The sequence below is a fragment of the Oxyura jamaicensis genome, chromosome 12, assembly GCF_011077185.1.
Source record: "Oxyura jamaicensis isolate SHBP4307 breed ruddy duck chromosome 12, BPBGC_Ojam_1.0, whole genome shotgun sequence".
Classification (NCBI taxonomy): Eukaryota; Metazoa; Chordata; class Aves; order Anseriformes; family Anatidae; genus Oxyura; species Oxyura jamaicensis.
The window spans coordinates 19,704,427-19,724,521 of NC_048904.1; the positions used below are offsets into that span (position 1 = coordinate 19,704,427).

Here is a 20,095-nt window from a genome sequence, read left to right on the forward strand (position 1 = left end):
TTTTATATATTTTTTTTAGCTGAAAACCAATAAAAGCACAGACATGCAGCATATAATGGCATTTACTCATTGAATTCAGTTACTGCAGCATTAAGAACTGTAAAGCGTGCACAGCAAGCGTGGTCCTTGTCAGATAACAGTCAGGAGAGAGCCGCACTTCCAGAAAGCGCTCAAGGTTCATTTGCAGAAGTGTTTATGTGCTTCACAGTTTAAGTAATTCAGGCCCAGGTTTTTTCAGATATTTCATAGCTGCTCTCCACCATATCATCTCTAGTCAGAGATGATCTAGAAGAGTAAGCTCACTTTTAAAATCTCGGTGCCCTAGTGACTTCTGAAGAGGAGGTGAGGGTTTGTGAGACCGGGACAGGGCAGTGGGAGGTGGGGAGGAGCAGACGGGACTGCAGCTGGGACGTTTGCTGTGTGTGACTAGATGGCTTTGTTGGCTTCTGTCCTTTAAAAGTGTTCAGAGACTTTTTTTTTCTCTTGTGAGAAAGACAGACCTTAGCCGTGGTTTTCTCAAGAGTTGGCATCCTCAGGGTGCCCTCACAAGGGCTGTTCCTTTACAGAGCCATCAGATCGGGTGTGATTTTAATAACAAATTTTAACATGTTTATTTCAATGCTATGCTGTTCTGAGAAGGAAAAGATGTGAAATCAGACAAGAAAAGAGAGCCTTTTCTCTTACTCTGTCAGCATGTCTGGAGTTTAAAAAGCTGTATGAATCCCCATTTTGTATTTGTTGCCTCAAACTTCCTAATTAGTTACTAATTGCTTTAAACAGCCAGAAACAAAATGGCAATAGGACAGGCAGCACATCTTTTCCAGTCTGGTGCCAGAGTACGAAGTATGATAATATTTTTATACTGATTACTTGAGAGATGAATTGCTAGCAGTGGCTTTTGGACACACAGTCTGGTGACACCTCAGCAGAAAATAAAACCTCAAAGGATGCTTCCTATCATTGTTTTGCATTAATTGTGTAGACACTTTTTTTTTTCTTTCAAAATAGAGCACCTGTGCAATTTCTTTAAGGCAGACAGGTAACCAAACCATCAATAACGTGTCGGTTTTTCATTACATCCTGCCTAGGCAATATGAAAAATGACACCCTACAAATAGCTTTCTGAAGTTTGAGCCGACAATGCAGCATTCATCTTACTTTTCAAAGACAATGGCAGAGGATGGCTCTACTTCATGGGAATGTCTGAAATAACTGGCATGTATTTACTTTAACCATTTTTTTTCTGCAAAAGAGTACTAAAATGAGCCAGGAAACCACTTGATTCACTCAGGTCAGGGTACCTGAGGAAGCCCTCTGACTCTTGATGGGCTCACGTTCACGGATCATTCCTTTCCCAGCAGAAGCTGATGTTAGCTTTGCGTGGTCTGGAGGATCCCAGCATGCTGAAGCACAAGCTCATCCCACTGTCAGCCTGAAACAACAGCTCTGGGACAAGCCCTTTAATAGCCCGCCCCAAGCCACTCGCTGCTCTCCTGGGTGCTCACAGGCGCAGTGTCAGCGAGGGGAAGGAGCGGAGCCGGCCGGCAGCTCTGTGCTCATTGCCTCCTCTGAAGTCCATCGGTGAAAACCATGCAGCTTGATCATAGTTTTCCTTAGGAGTAGGTCACCAACTGCTCTCGGCTTCTTCAGAAGGAGAGTTAACAGGCTTTTTTTTCCTTTCCTGCTCTGTATTGGGCCATAATAACTCTCATCACTTCTGTAGATGGAGAAACCTGCTGTATACTTGTGTTCGTAACCCTATAAATGGTAGTCCACAAAGGTTAGGTGTTCATCTGTTTCACTCTACCAGCCTCCTAATTGTCTAACTTCAGTGCTGATAGTAAGTTGGCATCTCCAGTGTTCCTTGCTGCATTGCCTTCTCCCTCTGTTCTTGAGCAAATGTTCCTAGCAAAATGTTATCTGAGCAGGGTTAGGGATTTATTTAGAACACAGATTTGCTGCCATTTTAGGTTGTCTAAAGTAATTAGGCTGATCCCTAAAACTTGCACGTTCATTTATCTGCTCTGTGCCATCAGCAAGCTGTTGCCATTCTCCCAGCAGACTCTTTTTGGTGCAGTGAGGGTGCAGCGTGGACACACGTAGGGCTTGGCTGTCACCACATGGGGACCACAGCCTGGCCGTGGCCCGACAGACCTCGCGGTGTTGGTGGGACTTAAAGTACCTAGGGAAGTCAGCAGGCTTTTACCGTGGGGCTTGGCAATTTGTTTTAAAATAGAGCCTAGCTTGCAGGGGGTTGCAAGAGGAGAGAGCCAAGCACGTAGGCAGCCCCCTTCTCAGAGGCATCAGAGCCCCGGGGCGCAGTGAGACGTGTCCCGTGCTTACAGTGCCATTCACCGAGTGCTGTTAAACAGCTGCTACTTGTCCTGCTCGAGGTGTTTCGTCTTTATGATTATTAAATTCATCTCCAGGTACCGTACATGCAGCAACAAATTATTTCTCCCTCTCGGTAAAAACACTCCAGGAAAGGCAGAGTTCTCCTCCGCGGAGCTGTTGTGTCAGGCGCAGGCAGGATCTGGCTCCCCGCGGCGAGGCGGATTCCTCTCTGTTGCGAGCACACGCTGCAGCCAGAGCTTTCAACAATAAATGCCTGTAATTAGCCTCCTAAACGCAGTTTGAAATTCATGTATGGTTCATACATGTCCTCTAATTTTAAAATGATAATAATAATAATGATTATAACAATTTGAAAGGAAAGAAATATATCAAATGTTTCTTCTCTTGGATATTTTCGTAATTAAGAGCTAAAAGATAATGATTGTACAGATTTTACATTTTAAGAAATGCATGTTTAAAATCCAAGGAAATAATTATATGTCTGCTGGGGAAAAAGAAAGGATTTCTAATGAACTTTTTAGACATTCTACCAGACTCGGTGATGTTTTTGATGATTATTTTAACACCATTTTTAGGTGACGTAAATGTGTCTTTGGATCTTGCAAATCTATGTTAATGTCGATTACAAGTGGAGTGGGTAATTTATCTTTGTTCTGTGGGCATTTTTTGTTGAAACTAGAGGAAAAGATGTGTTATCTTTGAAAGACTATGCCTTTGGGCATCTATTCAGATGGTATCAGCTGGAGCGAATAAGCTGAGAATGCATTTACTGCTTGTGCTCTAATCTCACGAATGCTCCCAGAAATGGTTTGTGTCAGCAGATGATGCACAGAAAATCTCTTACGGACTTTTTTTTTTTTTTTTCTCATAAGAGAATAAATTTTATGAGCTTCAGTGGAGTTTCTGTTAATGGTTATGTTTGTCAAACCTTGGAAGCGTTTGCTGTAGGTAGAGGGCGATGGCTTCTCCTTGGTGGGGAAGTTGTTAGCGAGGGTGGCTGGAGGCTGCGCTTCCCAATTTGATTCCTCGGACTGGCACCGTCCCTCTTCGTTGGCTGGGAGAAGTCACTTAATCTCCATGCCCTAGACTCTAATCACTGCTGTGGAAGAACGAGCATAGCAAATATTTCACTGAAAGTTAGGTAGAGCGAACACAGGAGCAGCTTCAAAGCACCTGCTGCTTTTTTATGCGAGGTTCACCTCGCTTCGGAGCACGAGAGAGTACGTGGTGGGGAGCTGCGTGCCCATGGGCAGGCAGCTGTGCACACACGGATGCTTTGACCTGCCGTGGGGTGGGTTGTGAGTGTGCCAGCCAGGAGGAGAAGATGTGGGGCTGCTGAAGCACCAGAGCCTGGGCTGCGCAAGGGGAGAGCTCAGGACCCTGAGCACCCCTTCCTACCCAGTGCCGCTTTCGTGTTCTGTGACAAACGGCCAACTCGGTCTGTAAAAATAAACGGCGAGAGCTGTGCTAAAAGGGCAGTTTCCCATGGAGATTGGTCTTCGTTTCCCACCAAAATCAATGGAAAATTGGCTCTTTGCACCATTGGACCCTTCCAGACTCAGAAAATCTTCCCAGATAGCTCAAATTATTGCCTCATGTCTAAGGAATGAAAGCTGTAAAAACGAGCGTCCTTTTGCTTTGCTCAGACCTGCTTCTTCAAATATTTATTCTCATGACAGGGTCTTTCTTACTGTATTTATTTTAATTCTGTGTGTAATGAAAAAACAGTGTAAAGGGAGAGAAGACTAAAGGTTTCTATTATTTGAAATTCACAACAGCCTACTCTTTTCCTTCGGGGTCCCTGGCTGTGTTTGTGTTTGGTTTTCATTTGTTTCTTCCTGTTATCAGCATCCCTTAAGAAAGATATTTTGTAGAGAACTGTTCTTCTTAGATAACCCAGGGATACTTTTATATTTGAATTATGACCCTAGGCATCTCTGAACAATTTACATGAAGCCTCTAATAGCTGTAAATGCTCGCTTCTTTCCTGCCCACTCCTTCAGGACAGGATTTCATCAGTTCCACACTTGCCTTTAAAATTTCTGGGCAAAAAGGAGGATGATGACAACACACAGCTTTTGTGGTGATAGATATTAATATATGCTGGGTGCAATATTATTTATTTGGGCTGCTCTGTCACTGCAAATAAACAGTTTGCTGAAAAATAAAATTGTGGGAAGAACTTAGGATGCCAGCTCCATCACTCGTTTATACTGATCCTGAGTTCAGTGAAGTTATGGTGTTTGATGCCACAGGGGGGCCCATTTTTTCTCAAAAGTATTTATCCAAGTAAAATGTGTTCTATCTTTCTTTATCTCTGGAAAAATATTTATTTTTTTTTTCGTGTTTTTTTTTTTTTTTCAGTAATCAGAAAGAATTTCAGTTGGTACTCTCCTCACTTTTAATTCTTCATTCTTAGCAAGCCTGTAAATGAAAAGCTTAAGACGAAAACAAGTTTACACACAATTTGCATCCCTGGAATAAGATCCATATCAATAAAAAGTAGTGCAATACTGTGTATTTGTGATGCAGCAAGGTAAGAGCAGCTGTTACCAAGAAAGACTTTTGAAAAGGTCTGTGTTAAATCTTTGTGCTTCCCTTGTAGTCTCAGAGCACAGCAAAGACCAAACGAACCCAAACTGTACATCGCAGGCTTCTTGCTAATTCCCAGTTGCCCTGCTTGTAGCAGAAAACCTTCTGGTGTCCTTCATGACTCAGATGTACTGGCAAAAACGGTGCAAGGGTGGTTCACCTGGAATATATATATATTTAAGAATCCTAACTCAGAGATCAAGAACACCCACAGGACAGAGGCCCTGGCTGTCCCGCAGCCCTGTGCCATGCGAACACTTCATCCTCAGCCTTACAGCCCCATGTAAGAAGCTGCTCCAGCAAAGGTGGTGGGAACTTCCCTACTAAACTAAGTGGAGCAGGATTTTAGCTCGGTTTATTTTGAGCAAATATAGTTCTTACCTGGAAATTAATTATAGTGAGTTTGCTGTTAAGAGACCTGCCAGTTGTCATGGATAAGTAAGGCCTTATCTAATGCCTGCTTTCACCAAGAGAAAGACGTGTACTAAATTAAATGGGCTTTGACTGAGGCTCTAAATTAGCTCAGACTTTTCTGTGAACCATGAAAAGACAAGTAGTTATAGACAAATAAGTACTGAAGCAGCTGTAGGTGGTTATCTAAATCAAAACTAACAGGTCCTGGACAAGAAGTTGTGTATCTGTAAAAGGCTGCCTGCGTCATCTGGCTGTTGATACCAGTTATGGGTTTAGATGGATGATCAAATAAAAACCACTGTAATGCCATTCCAGCAGACAATATCTTCCTGCAGTTTGCTCAGATGCAACCTAATGGCCGGGTTAGACATGAATCCAACTTGTCCTTGCTCGTGGTGCTGTGCTGGCTGTAGCCCTCAGGACATGGTGGTGGTGGCAGCAGGGACACCATCCACTTAGCACCTTTCCCAGTTAGGCAGAAATGTTTGGAGCCAGAGCTGCTCTCGGGGGCACAGGTGGGTGAAGCCCAAGCTGGAAAGTCCCATCCATGCACAGGGAGATAACAGTGTTTTCAGCTGAGTTGATACAAGGTGGGAAATCTCAGGTGGCCTGAAGCTGGGGGGTCATAATCAGGGCTCTCCTCTTGTTCTCGCCTCCCTGCGTGCTCCAGCAGCCATCCAGGGTGTTGAGTGGAGCCCTGCAAAGCCCACACTGACCTCAGCATGTCCTGTAATGGGGATTAATGCTATAAAGCAGACAGCTCTAACCTCACTGTTATTTATCTGTGCTACATAAAGGTTGTAGTCACACGCAGCGGGAGCATCCCATGGCCACAGGAATTATTGGCTGTGGACCGTACTCGGAAGCAGCGCATCCTTCACAGTGACGGGCAGGTACTGGTGAGCACTGTCCCTGGCTCGGGGAGGGCTGCGAGCAGTAAATCCTCCCTCACAGCCAGGCTTCTGTGTTCAGACCCGTGAGCATTTCTAAATCTCTGTGTTTTCCTGAAATAGCCTAATGGCCAATACCGCTTTTATGAGATCATTTTAATAATCCCAGTTGCTGCCTCATTGCATGGGAAGCATTATTAAAAAGGTAATAAACTGCTGCAAAGACATGTGATAGAAATAATCTGATAAATAATGCAATTGCCTGGAATCATTTACATTTGCAGTGGAGTTGTGGCACGAAGCAAAGTTGTTGTTAGGCTAAAAATTGCTCTCGCTACTCCTGCCTATGAGCTGGGTAAGGGCTGAGCAGACACACTGCCGAGAATTCAGGCGGCTCTGCCTGGTGCCTTTCCTTTCCTCCTGCTTCCACCCCCCAGCCCAAGCGAGGCTCCGGAGGAAGGACAATAAGCCATTCATCATGTAGGCTGAAATACACTGTTTTTCACAGGTACATTTACCCTAAATCTTCTCTCAGAAGACGGATTATCTCTTAGAAGAACTCTGGCACCACAGTCCCTTTTCAATAGCCATGTCAACCACTGCCACAAAGGCTGTACATGAAGGGATCAATGGTAGTTTTATCTCAAATTGCACTCAGTGTGTGTTTCTTCCAGCTGACATTCATTTAAATGCTTGCTCTAAGACATCTTTTCTCCCTGTAATAGAAAAAGGATCGGACATCCTAAGCATTGTTTCCTGGGGGGGAAAAAAATTAAAAATATTCACTTGGCGAAGCATGAAATATTTCGGATGTCTGTGTTTAATCAACAGTGAAAGCAAGTGTAGTTATGCTTGTATTTCCTAAATTAAAATGCTGAAATTATCAGATAAGAAGCAGCATACCTTACTTCATTGCAGCAGAGCTAATAAAACCACGTGAGATTTTAAAAAAAGGTCACTTTATGAGTACTTTGCTCCAAAGAAAGATTCCAGCTGTAATCTGCAGTCCAGCAGTTCGGTGGCCTGCCTGCGCCCCGTGTCCCTGGGGAAGAAAGCCGCTGCTGTCACACGCAGCCTGCCACATGCACTGCCTCCATCGTCCATTCATATTCCACACGTTTCCATCTGCTGAACAGAAAAATAGAGGGCATGCTGACAAGAGTGCGTTGAGGGATACCTGCAGCATCATTTCTCTGGTGCAAATCTTGTATCAGCGGTGCGGGGACCCTGTGAGTGAGCAAGTAATTCCCTGTGAGAAGGTCAGCACATGACCGTGCCTCTTGCCCTGTAAAGGCTTTCACCTGGAGCCCGTGAGGCACGGATGAGATTTATCCATCCCTGGCTTTGCAGAGCTGGTATCTTTGGTTCCTGGACTGAATAGTTTTAATTAAACAATGGAGCAAGATGTTGCAGTAAATATTGTGAGCCTGCAGTCTCTGGGCAAATACTGTATCACAGCATGGGGTCAACCCGAGCAGCAGACCGTAGGTATGCTTTGGTAGATGCAAGTGCTGCTGTCAGATACCCAGAGGTCAGATTTCCTCAGGGCTGGGCTGGAGGTAGTTACTGATAAGCACTTTTATGATGGGCTCTGGGCGTTCTGCAGCTTTCACCCATCACTCATATTGCAAATAAGGGCTCAATCTTGTTTTCACTAAGTCAGTGATAAAACTCTTACTGATCTCAACGGGATGTATTCTGTCTCTAAATGCATGTGTTACTTGCTGAGAAATATTTATCTGCTCTTGGGAATTCTGCCCAGCAGTGAGAGATGCCGTGGTGAGCTCCATGAATCAGATCTCTTGTGCTCGGTTCGGGCTGGGGCAGCATAACCTGCTGACGGGTGACTTAACCGATACGGCAGAGGTATCATGATTTGAAAAACGGGTGTAGTAGATCAAGTTATTGTGGGCTGGTATTTGTCCTAACACTGCTCCGGGTCTGCCTGGCCTCCTCCATCCATCGCTAGCAGCTGCTAGACCTGGACTAGCTGGAGTTGCTGCCTTAATCCAGGCTGTGCAGATGTGCAAGTTAGAAGTGTCTCATCCAGAAGGATGCATCTTTCTCCTTCGTGTAGTTTTCAAGGTTCACACCAACCAAGCAGACAAATGCCTTAAGGCACTTCCATTCCTGTAGAGCTGGCACAGGGCACGGGCGGTCGCTGTGTGTACAGCATCAGCAAGAGGCTGGTGTGAGAACTGCGTGCCGATCAGTTCTGCAAAAGACTTCTTTAGGGCATTATAAAGTGTTGAGCTTGCAAGTTTTGCAAAAGCTCACATTTGCTGCAGAAGTGGCAAAAAATGGGCACGGAAGGCTAGGGAGATGGAAGGCTAGGGAGAGATGTTTTCAGCATTTATAAAGGTCCTTTGTCCCCAGAAAATTTCTAATCAAAAATCTGGCAAGGTCGGTTCCTCCTGGGGTAGAGCGCAAAGCTTCGGTTTAGGAAGCAACCAGTCCTTTCATCTCCTAATTTCAGACAAGTCTCTGCTCTCTGTGGATCTGAAATCTCCAGTTGACAACACAAATCAACAGATTCTTTCCTACAAATATGTTCAAAATAGATGACCTTTTGTTATGTAAGGATGCTAAAATATCCTATACCATCTTGAGTTTCCAAGTGGATGTTTTTCTCTTCTTTGTTCTGTGATGCTGGCAGTGACTAACTGCCGGTTTATCAGTTGCTTTAACTGGTGCAAGAACAGATCTACATTTTTAGTTCCTCTTCCCAGTGTTGTGGTTAGCAGTGTCGGGGAACCCGAAACACTCAGTAGCAGGTCAATAGCTCAGTTTTTGGTTTTGAGGTGGTTTAAAGTGGTGTGTACTTGGCAAGCAATGCTTTATTCTGAAGTAATCTGTCTTCACGGGAAATGTGCTTTATTTTTAAGTCTTCCCAGGCATCTTACTGGAGAACATCTTGTTGGTATTTTTCAGAAGAAAGTGGAGGGAGCAGTGCTTCATTTAATTTGAACTTTGGGTCTTGAAAGGACTTGTTCAACCAAACTGCTGAAAGCGGCTGATCAGGGGATGTTTGCTTTCAAGCCAATTAGCAGTTTGAGAACCTTCAATGGCCTGCGATGAGCCTTTCCTCCCCCTTAATGCAAATACGTCTGCAAAGAGAATTTGTGAAGTAGCAAAATCAGTGAAAGTCATTCTTACTTTCTCAACTAACTGTAACAAATTTCAAAGTGTTAAAATAATTACTTGTTAACTTCTAGCACATTGGATTCAAATTAAGACACAAAACACTCAGTGTAGAAAAGCACCTTCAGCAAAAAGAGCCCCATAACCATAAGGCTTCCTAATCAATGACTCACACTAAGATTTTAATGGTCTGATTTATTTAAAAAAAAAATAAATAAACAGCTTGCACAATTATTTGTCATTTGTAATGCTGGTAATTTACAGGAGTGTACAGGGAATTGGTCACCAGACCAGAATTAGGCGTGCATGGACACCCACTGGGGAATGGGCGTGGAGAACTCGGTGCAAGTCCCAGCTGAACTCTTTGCAGTGTGTTACCAGAGTCAGAAGGTGCCCATGTGCCCAAACTGCAAACCAGCCAGCTGGGGCTTTCTGCTCAGAGATGGCAAGAAACAAAGACAGCAATAACTGCACCAGAGCCAGTGGTGGATTTACTGACCTCATCCAGAGGTTGTCTCTAGAGCTATCCCGTCCACATTAACCGCAAACTGATTTTACATTGGGAATAGAGATGACTTCATAGGAAACCAATGGCATGGGAAAGACAGAGGCAGAAAACACATTAAAATTTGAAATTTATTCTAGTTTCATCCACAGATACAATTGAAATGACCCATGGAAGAAATTATCCTGTGAAAGGTTTTCAACCATATGGATCAAAATAAATAAAATCTCAACTCCATGGAAATAGGTTCCAAAATATCACTTTTTTTCAGATTTCTTGATGGCAAAAATGCTGAGGGAGTTGGTGCACAGCCTGGCAGAGCTGAGGGGTGGTCCTTCTTGAGCTGGAGCATCTTGCTGAGCTTGTTTCTGTCCTCTATATTGATTTGAATTTTAATGCATGCCAAGGGCACCTTCAGCTTTCAGAAAGCCATTGTTGTTACCAAAGACCTGAAATTGATAACAGCAGTAAGTAATTCCTTGGGAGCTGCTGGTGGTGCTGCTGCCCAGGCTCATGCTCTAGAGGCCAGTATGGCAAGTCCTGTGCTCCAGTGCACGTTTAATGTAATACATGCATTGATTTGTGCCAACACAGTGGTAAAGATAAGAGACAAGTAGCTATATACTACTCTCTTCCAATTATTGAACTGGAGCAACTGCTACAGAAGCAAATATATGTCACTGGACTCCTGCAAAAAATAAATTACAATAGTGAATGCTACTGACTGCAACAATTTGGAGGCCTATAAGCCAGTTGAGAAACTTCTATTAATATCGCTGTTATTGATGTGTGAAATATAACCTCTGCCCCTGGCTTCTGACGGATGGTCTGCTTGTTGTGCTGCTGCAAGAGCAGGTCAGGGAGAGGCCAGGACGGAGGTTTGGTGACTGCTGTCGGAGCATCTTGCACCGTCCTCCTCCTCTTCGCACCACACCGACACTGTAAAGACACTCAGGCCGTCACGTTTTTGTGTGGACTGGGTGACCAATGTGTGACCACCAAGAGAGTATGGTGTGACAGAAGGCACCGGCACCAGCTCTTCTAGGGGAAGCGACGTCTCCTGAGTCCCTCTGGAGACCGTGCTTGTCCCAGTGGCTGCAGCGTGCAGATCCTGAAGAGTCCCACGGCTGGAGGGGACGGCTCTCCTTGGGCTTGTGTTTAACCCAGCTGTCCTGCTCCTGTCAGCCAGCTCCATCCTCCTGCTCCAAGCTGCCCCCGTGTCGCTCCATGGCCACACAGAAAGGCTGGTGCCAGCTCGCACCCGCTGCTGTGCCCTGCCCAGCAGTTCTCACCTGGCAGAGCCCCGAGCATTTCAGTGACGAGTGCAGCCATTGCTTGCTCCATTTCCTTCAGCCCAGTTTCTCGATCCAGTTTTGCAGAGCTTGATTGGCATTAAGGATGCAGGAAGGCTTCTTCATTTTCTTTCAAATTAGTTAAATTAGGAAATAATTGAGCAGGAGAAGGCAGGAATTAATACCAGCTTTTCAATGCAGGTCTGAAAGTGTCTGAAGGGCAGAAAGTGGATTGTGGTAGGAGACATGGTACTGAGCAGACAACCAAGTGTTTTGCTAAAAGAGATGCTATTCAGCTGGAGGGAAGGTTTCCCTGGAGTTTCTGCAGATTGTTTTTGTGTCTTCAAATAATTGTATTTTCTGTGGTTGCTAGATGCTGAAGTAAGAATGTACTAATTAAAAAGAAAATGACAAAAATGTAATAGGGGAAACATTGAAGTACTCGGAGTAATAAAGAGAGGAAGTCAGGGCAAAGTATTTAAAACCACAGTCTTTTAACACTGTGCTAGCCGGTTGCAGTGATGATGTTGACCAATGACACTTCTGATACTGGAATTTCCCCAGGAATATTTAAGGACACTGCAGTGAGCGATACCTGAATTTTCCACTGCAACTGAACCTCCTTTGCTGTCCTGTGTGTCTCCGACGTCATCTCCTGCTTGTAGTACCCACCACAGATCAGTGGGAGGAAACAGCATGTCGTCAGGCCAAAAATAAATTAAATATGACAGTTTTTTCTTGCCACAAAAAGTGGCGTAAGGAAAAATAAAAATAAAAATAAAAATAAAACCATGTGTTTTGTTTCTCCAGGAGCAAAATCTTTCACTTCCATCACCCCAGGAGTTAACGTGCCCCCAAGAGAAAGTTAGCAGTGGTTTTATGATGAGGAGGATCTGTGTGGGACAGGGACGAGAATGAAATAGGATCTTTTTTTTTTTTTTTTTTTTAACCTGCAAGTGCCACTGCAGCCGAGCACTGCAGGCAGAGAGGTGGAGAGCAGGGAGGGGAAACTTGGCAGCGCGGGACCCTCGCTGCAAACCCACCGGCCTTCCTGGAAGACAGCAGCAAGGAAACACCAGCAGCACTGCCCTGCTCGGCAGAGGCATCCACATGGCTGAGCAGCGAGCGTCGAGCCCTTCAGATGCAGCCCGCGTAGCACATGTTGCTGGGTTGTCATGGTGAGCGCCCGGTACCAAAGTACAGCCTCGCATAAAACCTACACAAGCTGCCGGTGTGTAAATTGGAGTTGCCCTCAAGTAAAGACAGGGAAAACTCATGTAAATGATGTATTCAGTATTTATGAATTGCGTCCTAAGAGATTTCTGTCAGCTAAACTCACTCGGTAATGGGCAGCGGACTGTCTGTTGTTCAAATCGTTAATAATTAATGCAGGCTCAGAAGAATTTTATGTTAACATAAAAAATGCATAACTTCTGCTCCTGATTGTCTCTCCAGAATCACGGTTTTGGATGACGGAAGCCTCCGGATTGTCAACGTCACCAAAGCCGACGCGGGAAGCTACACCTGCGTGGCGACCAACCACTTCGGCACAGCGAGCAGCACGGGCAGCTTGGTTGTGAAAGGTAAAGTGGCTTTTACCATGGGTGAGCAGTACCCCACCGTGGCTTCTGCCAGCACCCGGGGCAGCTGCACACATGCTGCTCCTTCCCCTCTGCTGCTGAGTCAAGGCAGCCTCGTGGGAGTTGCATGTTCTTCAACGGTCCGGCTCTCCTGGCTGCAAAACAGCCTCGTGTGTCAGGGATGGGAAATCCAGGTGTTTATTCACGAGTATTCTGAGTTTTTCCATCTTTTTTTTTTTCAAATGCAGAAGCTACAATGTTTGACAAAGACGTTTAAAGTAATAATTTGTTAGACAGAGTGACACTGACAAATGTCTTAAATTAATTTTTGCCCTGCTTATAAGTAGCCCTATGTCTGAGGAATTACCATAGGTAATGAGTATATAGATCATTACATTTATAATAGGTCTCCTTCTCCTTCTTGTTTGGGGAAAAAACTATATTGGATAACAAATCAGGATGATTGATTACAAAGCAATAAATCAATCACGAAGCTCTAATGCTGTCAGTTTCAATTCTCTCATGTATTGGCACTGATGGATAGTATTTGGTTAGAGGGTCTTCTCATCAAATATTTGTGTGGTGTATAGGGAATACTTTAAAATGTTTCAATGCAAGTTTTAATCCCTGTTTTTTCCAGTCAGAGCACATTCCAGCAAGTAATGTCAGGCAAGTGCTGATAAAGCTGGTGAGCCCGTTGTATTTGTGAACTGCAGGTGACACTGGTACAGCAGCAGCTTTCTTCGCAGGGCAAAATGTGTGCCACTGATTTAGCTATGCCGTTGGGTATTATAGTCAGGGGGTTTATGAGTAGCTTGTATGGCATTGCCCATGCCCACATCTGTCCCTGCAAACAAAAACAGAGATGAGTGAAGATGAGATTTGATCTCCACATGAGCTGACTCCGCCTTTACTTTGTGTTTTCTTGAGGAGGAGCCTGCAGCACATACCTAAGAAAGAAATGCTTGGGAAAAGCAAGAGCAACAAAGCCCAGGTCTGTTATTGCAAGGGTTGGTCAACGACTGTCTGCCCCAGAGCAAAGTGGGCAGCAGAAGGGTGAACACAACCCGGACCTCTTCCCTGGGAACTTGGTGGAGGTGGAGCGTCTTTGTGGCAGGAGGGTCCATGTTTCACCCACAGCTGATGCCGTCCCGTATCCCTGTGCTGCAGGATGCCCACGCACTTGGGTTTGGGTCTGCAGCACTTCTGCAATTCACTGACTGCTTATGGCACCCTAAAAAAAGTCAGTCATTAAAAACAGGACTGTGTTTCCTCACTGCTATCAGAGAGTCATGCTTCTGTAGTTCATGGCGTGCCCTCCCTAATTAGTAGCACCCGAGGAACAGGCAGTAACTCCAGGCACGAAGTTTGCAGCTATTCTACCCGATCTTTGGGCTCACATGGTTTACAAATCACTTTGCTTTGCGGTGAGGTTATAAAGGATTAGCAAGTGCTTTTTTCTCCCTCAGTGCTCCGTTTTCACTCGGTTCCATTAGCATTAATGGGAGTGACACATGTGCATGAAGCAGAGAATAAACTCTTAAGTCCAGGATGTGGATATTAACAGCAGGCTGAGAAATGCAATTTCAAAGTCTATCCCATAAAAAGTATAAAAGAGCAGAAACTATTCTGAACTCCAAATGAACTGTGTAAAATACTCTATTTTATACTGAAATGCTTGAGTTTCTCTGCCCTAAGTAAAACACAGGCAACTTTTGACAGAAATATGACTGAATACCTTACTTTAACTCAGTTTTGTGGTGTAAAAAAGACTAATTTATCAGCTGATGAGTTTTTTGACCTTAAGATATGCTTATATTCTCTCCTAACTCATCTTATGTCATTGAGTAAAAAACTGTGAAGGTCAAAAGACATTTTTTCTAACCTTCCTCTGTTCTTCCATTAACATTGCAGGTTCTGTCTCCCTCTCTCTCTTTTTTTTTAATTTTCTTTCTCTCTCAGGGAGAGATGTTGACAGTGTCAAAGACAGTGTAGGCAAGGATGGAAGGAGGAGGAGAATATCTGCTACACCAGAACCAAGGAGCTTAAAATAAATCTCTGGCAAACAACCAGAGAGGGATGAATAAATATTCATATTATGCATGACTAGACAGCTTACAAAATATGAAATTCTGATGGGTGCCCATAGGGCTGTGTATTAACATGCTGTTGTCAGAGCTGTTGAGCCTCAGTGGCTTCCCGAACCAGTGAGGTTGTGTTTTGGGTTTCTTTTGTTGGTTTGTTCTCAGTGAGAACCATTCTGGCCTCTGAGACCTAAAATCTTGCAGACTTGCATGTATGGTTTGACCTTTAAATTAAAAAGCAGGATTGAATTTGTAAGGCTGGAGGAGAATCCCACAGACTGTCTTCAGAGCTATGTAAAACGTGGCATGTATTTACATGTAATACATAAATATTAATTTTCCATCTTTCTTTTTCCATTTTTACTGTACTTGAGGCTAAATGCTCAATTTTTCCTAGGCATAGCAAAGCTATAGACTTTCTCAGCACCAGGGGATTACATGACAAAGAGTATAACCAGGCATATACTGTACGATACAAGTTTATTTGTATTTAATGCAGTTGTATAAATTGGCTAATATAGCAGCGGCTCTGAAATAGGAAGCTAATTTCAAGGCTCTGCAATAGAAACTCTAAATGTGCAAAGTGCGAGGAGAGGCCAAGGGAAGGAGCTGCTCCTGGCCGGGACGTGTGATTTGTTCCCCGGGGACCTGCCAAGGAAGGCCCCAGCTCCCTCCTCTTGAGCACAACTCCGTGTGTTGGTCAAGTGGTGTAGCTGGTGCCAAGTGGTGTACTTGGAGAACTGCTCCGTTGCAAACACTTCAATCGCCCTTCAGTAGCGATGACTAAGGCCCAAATGGAGGTTTCTTGGGAACCAGCCATGAAGAGGCGGTGGCAGCGATCGCCATCCCTGCTGCAGGACAGCAGAGGTGCTCTGTGGCTTCAAAGAGCTCCAGCCTGCCAGAAACGGCTTCTCATGCCATTTATGATCTGGTTGTGTTTGAGCGTAGAGCAGGAAGATCCCATCCTTTCCAGTGCCCTTAATCAATATCTTATAACAGAGTGAAACAGTATGCAAACGCTTGGTGGAGTCTGTAATTTCTGTTCCGGTAGTAAAGTGGAACAATGCTGGTAATACTGCTCGGTAATACTGTTAAATCTCTGACAAGGGCGAGTTCCGATGACATTATTTGCCTCTTTCATTATGAAGCACTTTTAACATTTTTCTACTGCCATTAGCTTGTCTCGTTTTGACTGTCATGGGAAGGCTCAAAGCAGTAAAAGCAAGAGAATTTTGGTTAGCTGGTATCTGTATCATTTTAGCAGAAAAATAATACAAAGATAATGTCACTAGGTTATTTTTTTCCTCACGCTTGAACAGACTGATTGTCTTGACTTTGTCCAGCACAGGGATCCAAATTATTTTCTACAAAATTGCATATTTTCCTTTCCAAGCCTATTCCTTTGTGTGAACATCAAATTGGTGTATTACATTTAAAACTGAAGATTGATTAAGTACTGTAAATTCTTATCCATTATCATAGAATCATAGAATGGTTTGAGTTGGAAGGGACCTTAACGATCACCTAATTCCAACCCCCCTGCCATGGGCAGCGACACCTCAAAAGACCTGTCAGAGACTTCAGCGGTGTTGTCTTTAAACCTGATATTTTTGCTGTGTTATTCCGGCACTTTAAAAAGAGCTGAGCCCATAGTTCAGAGGCAGTACTGTGCTCATCAGTGTGGGTGCAGACCCTTAAATTAATTCAGTTTTTATGCTATTGGAGTCTAACAACTACAACTCAGAAAATACAGAGATAAAACTCATATGGAAGATCATAGTCTCAGTGATATCCTTCATGGGTCTTAAGAGACTTGTTTTATTCTTTTAGAAATGTTTACACATTATCACACTTCACTTTTTTGTTGTTGGATATTCGTAGATAAAGTCAATCCAGAGTGAATATCCAGAGTGTTGTGAGTTTTAATACTTGAGCACAGTTGTGTGTTTCTAACGGAATCCCTTCCACCTTTAGGGTGATGTACAGGTTCCTACCTTTTTTTATACTTAAAAATCATTTATTTCCCTCATCACAGACACGGATTCTGTATAACAGATGTAGTTCTCTGGTACTGCCATTACTGATTTCATTAGTCAAAAATACATGTAACTTTTTTGAGATGTATCTGCCTACTGCTGCAGAAGTGCTGGGTGCATTAACAAAGTGTCCGTCCTTTTTAGGGTACATCCTTGAACTGGATGTACAGGAACTGTGCGATGGTTTTACTGTGCAGTAGCACAAAATGCTAATTTTTCAGCAAAAAAATTTGCATGTGTTTTTTCATGACTGTCCCTTTCATTTTTAATTAGTGAATTGAAATAACTTAGCACCGTGAATTTTACCAGCTTTGTTTTGAGCTATAACTTGACTACCGAGTAATTGGGATATCAAGTGCATGGGGGGGGAGGGCGAAGGGTGTTATTTTTTTTTCATAAGAGGGAGAATAAGCCTTCCATTAAGATGGAATTTATTTGTATGTTTGGCTGATTTTTTACATTAACCACAAGGAAAATGCAAGAAGTGATACTTAAATATGCTCACCCATTTAAGCGTGGTCCATGTTACCAGAAATGCTCTATACCTCCCTGATGTTCCTCTTGTCAGATACATTGCTGCTTCTTTGCTTATATGGAAAACTGTCCCAGGAAGCTATTGCAGGCATCTTCCGTACCATCTACATCTACATGTCATAGGTTTAGTGGTCAGTCACTGTGAAACATGAATAGCTTTTCTGTCACACGTTCTGAGGTCTGTCTTGACCCAGCCATGTTTAAGGTCATGCAAGGTCTTCATTCTTCTTTCTTCACAGTACAACTCAATCTAATTTAAATTCCTTATGGTTATGCCTCAGTCCTTAAGAAAAAAAACTTAGTTAAATGACACCTAGTGTTGAAAGTGAAAAATATAATTAAAAAAAAAAAAAAAAGAGAGAGAGAGAGAGATGCAGAGTTTAAAGTAATCTCAGAGTAGCACTTTAGGGCTGTCCATATATTATGGGCTTTTTGCAATTATACTTGGTAGCATACAATGTGTGTATTTGGCTGATATTAAAGGGAAGGGTTTCTACACAGAGACTTAGAACTCCGAAAAAGTCAAAAGTTTTTATTTATTTATTTTTTTTTGTAGTTGCTGGACACTGTTTTTATATGTAGTCCAGATATGAATATTGAACAGCAAACCACAGTAAAGGTTACTATATGGTGCCTATCCAAAATTTCCTTCTGCAGCTGTAAGGAGTTCAGGATGTTTGTGTTTGAAAGCTGCCAGGTGCATCTACTTTGCGTGGGTTATACCTGAACCTGATAAATAGGTAGTTTTTCTCCCAGCTCTGCTCACATGAGAAGCTGAGGTCCTCAGAAAAATCAGGTCAGCCCCAAAGCACCCCAGGGAAGATGAAGTAACTGTGTGTCATGTCAGCATTTCCATTTTTCTGACAGTTAATTGAAAAAAAAGGTTGTAATTGTTGCAAGATTACAGAAGGGGCAAAATGAGAAGCAGGATCCCATCTGCTGCCAAGCCCTCCCCAAAGCCAGTACCCACCGGGCTGCTCGGACTGGCCTTGTGCTTTGGGTTTCCTCAACGTGAACTTGTCAGACACGACAGCCAGGAACTATTAACTGTGTTGTGCCGGGGAAGGCCAGTGGCCTTGCTCAGTCATTGATGAGGATCATAGCAAGCATCCAGGGGTGCGGCGTGGGGTTATCAGAGGGGTGTTTCCATCGGCCTCTTTAGGGACGTGTCGTAGCACGGTGTTGTGGGCAGGCCATCACGTGAGGCTTAACTCAGACACTCATGAATGAGCAGTGCCACGAGGTCTGCTTCTTAGCTGGGGGAGAAAAAATTAGGTCAGCTCCTAAGGACAAAAACAGTAAGTGGCAAAGAAGCATGTAAATGAAATAAACTGTAAAATGCCGATGGTTCGCTCTTAGGGCTAGTTGAATGGAGTTAGTTTTTTTTCTTCTTGTAAACACTTACTGATCATAACAAATAAAACTTGTAAACACAATATAACTGTTAAGCTTCATTAAATTTGCAGCAGACAATTAATTTTTTTCAGGCAATTCAAATGGTCTTCTGTAGTACTGACTCAGTTTAATTGAACGTATTACCACAAGCAGACAATAAGAAATATATTGAAGATATCCATCTGGCTTGCATTGAAAACCTAGTGCGTTTCATTTTCTGTGGCTGTCACAAGCCTTACTAATTGCCTCATTTTGGCTGTTTTACAGTTAGTGTGATTTAGCCATTAATGTGATAAAAGTCATCTCGGTGAAGAGCTTGATATTAAAAAGCATAGATCTCCAGCCTATCTCTCCTGCCAATTTTGGACCTATCTATAGCATTATTAGAGTTATATTTTTAAAAGCAGAAATACAAATATATTGACTCTTGTGGAGCAGCTTCTCTAGGATCTTTGCCTATCAAATCCTGCTGTACAGAGCCAATTATCATGAAGCATTTGCTCTGGGTAAATGCAGCAGATTCTTCTCCTGCTTCTCCCTGCCTTCCTCTTTCTGCTCTGTGTCCCTGCAACCTCCAGACAATCTTTAGTCACATTGGGGGTCCTGAAACTGGTAACTGCACAGACAAAAAAAAAGGAAGTCAAGATGAGCAATTGGCTGATGCATATAAATATTTCCAATTCAGTAAATAAACATGTGGGAAAAAAATTATTTTGGAAAAGTTCAGCCATTATATCTGTATAACCTGTAAGGTTAAAAAAAAATCCCATTTTTATTGTCTATTTTTGTCTTAAGCCCCTCATGATATTGCAGGGTCAGCATCATTACCACCTCTCCTACATAAAATAACTTAGAATAATTCCTTAAAAAGCTCAGCAGTTTCTTTCTAAATATTTTCTCTTCTCCTCTCCCCAAAAAAGCAGGAAGTTCAGGAGTTGACTCAGTCGTCAATAGAGGATTGGGTTGTTTAGCTCATCATTGAAGATCAAATCCATACATCTATTGAAAAAGGAGATGACCTATAGGTTAAACACAGACTCTTAATGAGACGAAAGCAGGTTAATTAACACTTTTCATCAACTTGCTTCAATTTATTTTAACATGATCCATTTCAGAAAGGTTAAAATATTTTTCAGTTTTTGAATACAAATGAAAATCCGGCATAGTTAAAATTAAAACACAGATAAAAGACTTCTGATATATAGTTTAATCAAAATAGATGTAGTGCGTTTATGTATGTGTCCTTATGTCATTGTATATAAAACATAAGCTATAAA

At 43.1% G+C, this 20,095-nt stretch overlaps 1 protein-coding gene across 7 annotated transcripts in view; it reads left to right on the top strand.

The window, feature by feature from the left end:
• The window catches only part of CNTN4 (contactin 4), a 294,079-nt gene that overhangs the window by 246,010 nt on the left and 27,974 nt on the right, over positions 1 to 20,095 (top strand). For all 7 annotated transcript variants that reach the window (XM_035337706.1, XM_035337710.1, XM_035337704.1 and 4 more), the window contains one exon: positions 12,645 to 12,772. In XM_035337706.1, the coding sequence (XP_035193597.1) occupies positions 12,645 to 12,772 (128 nt within the window). The remainder of the gene's footprint in view (positions 1 to 12,644; positions 12,773 to 20,095) is intronic.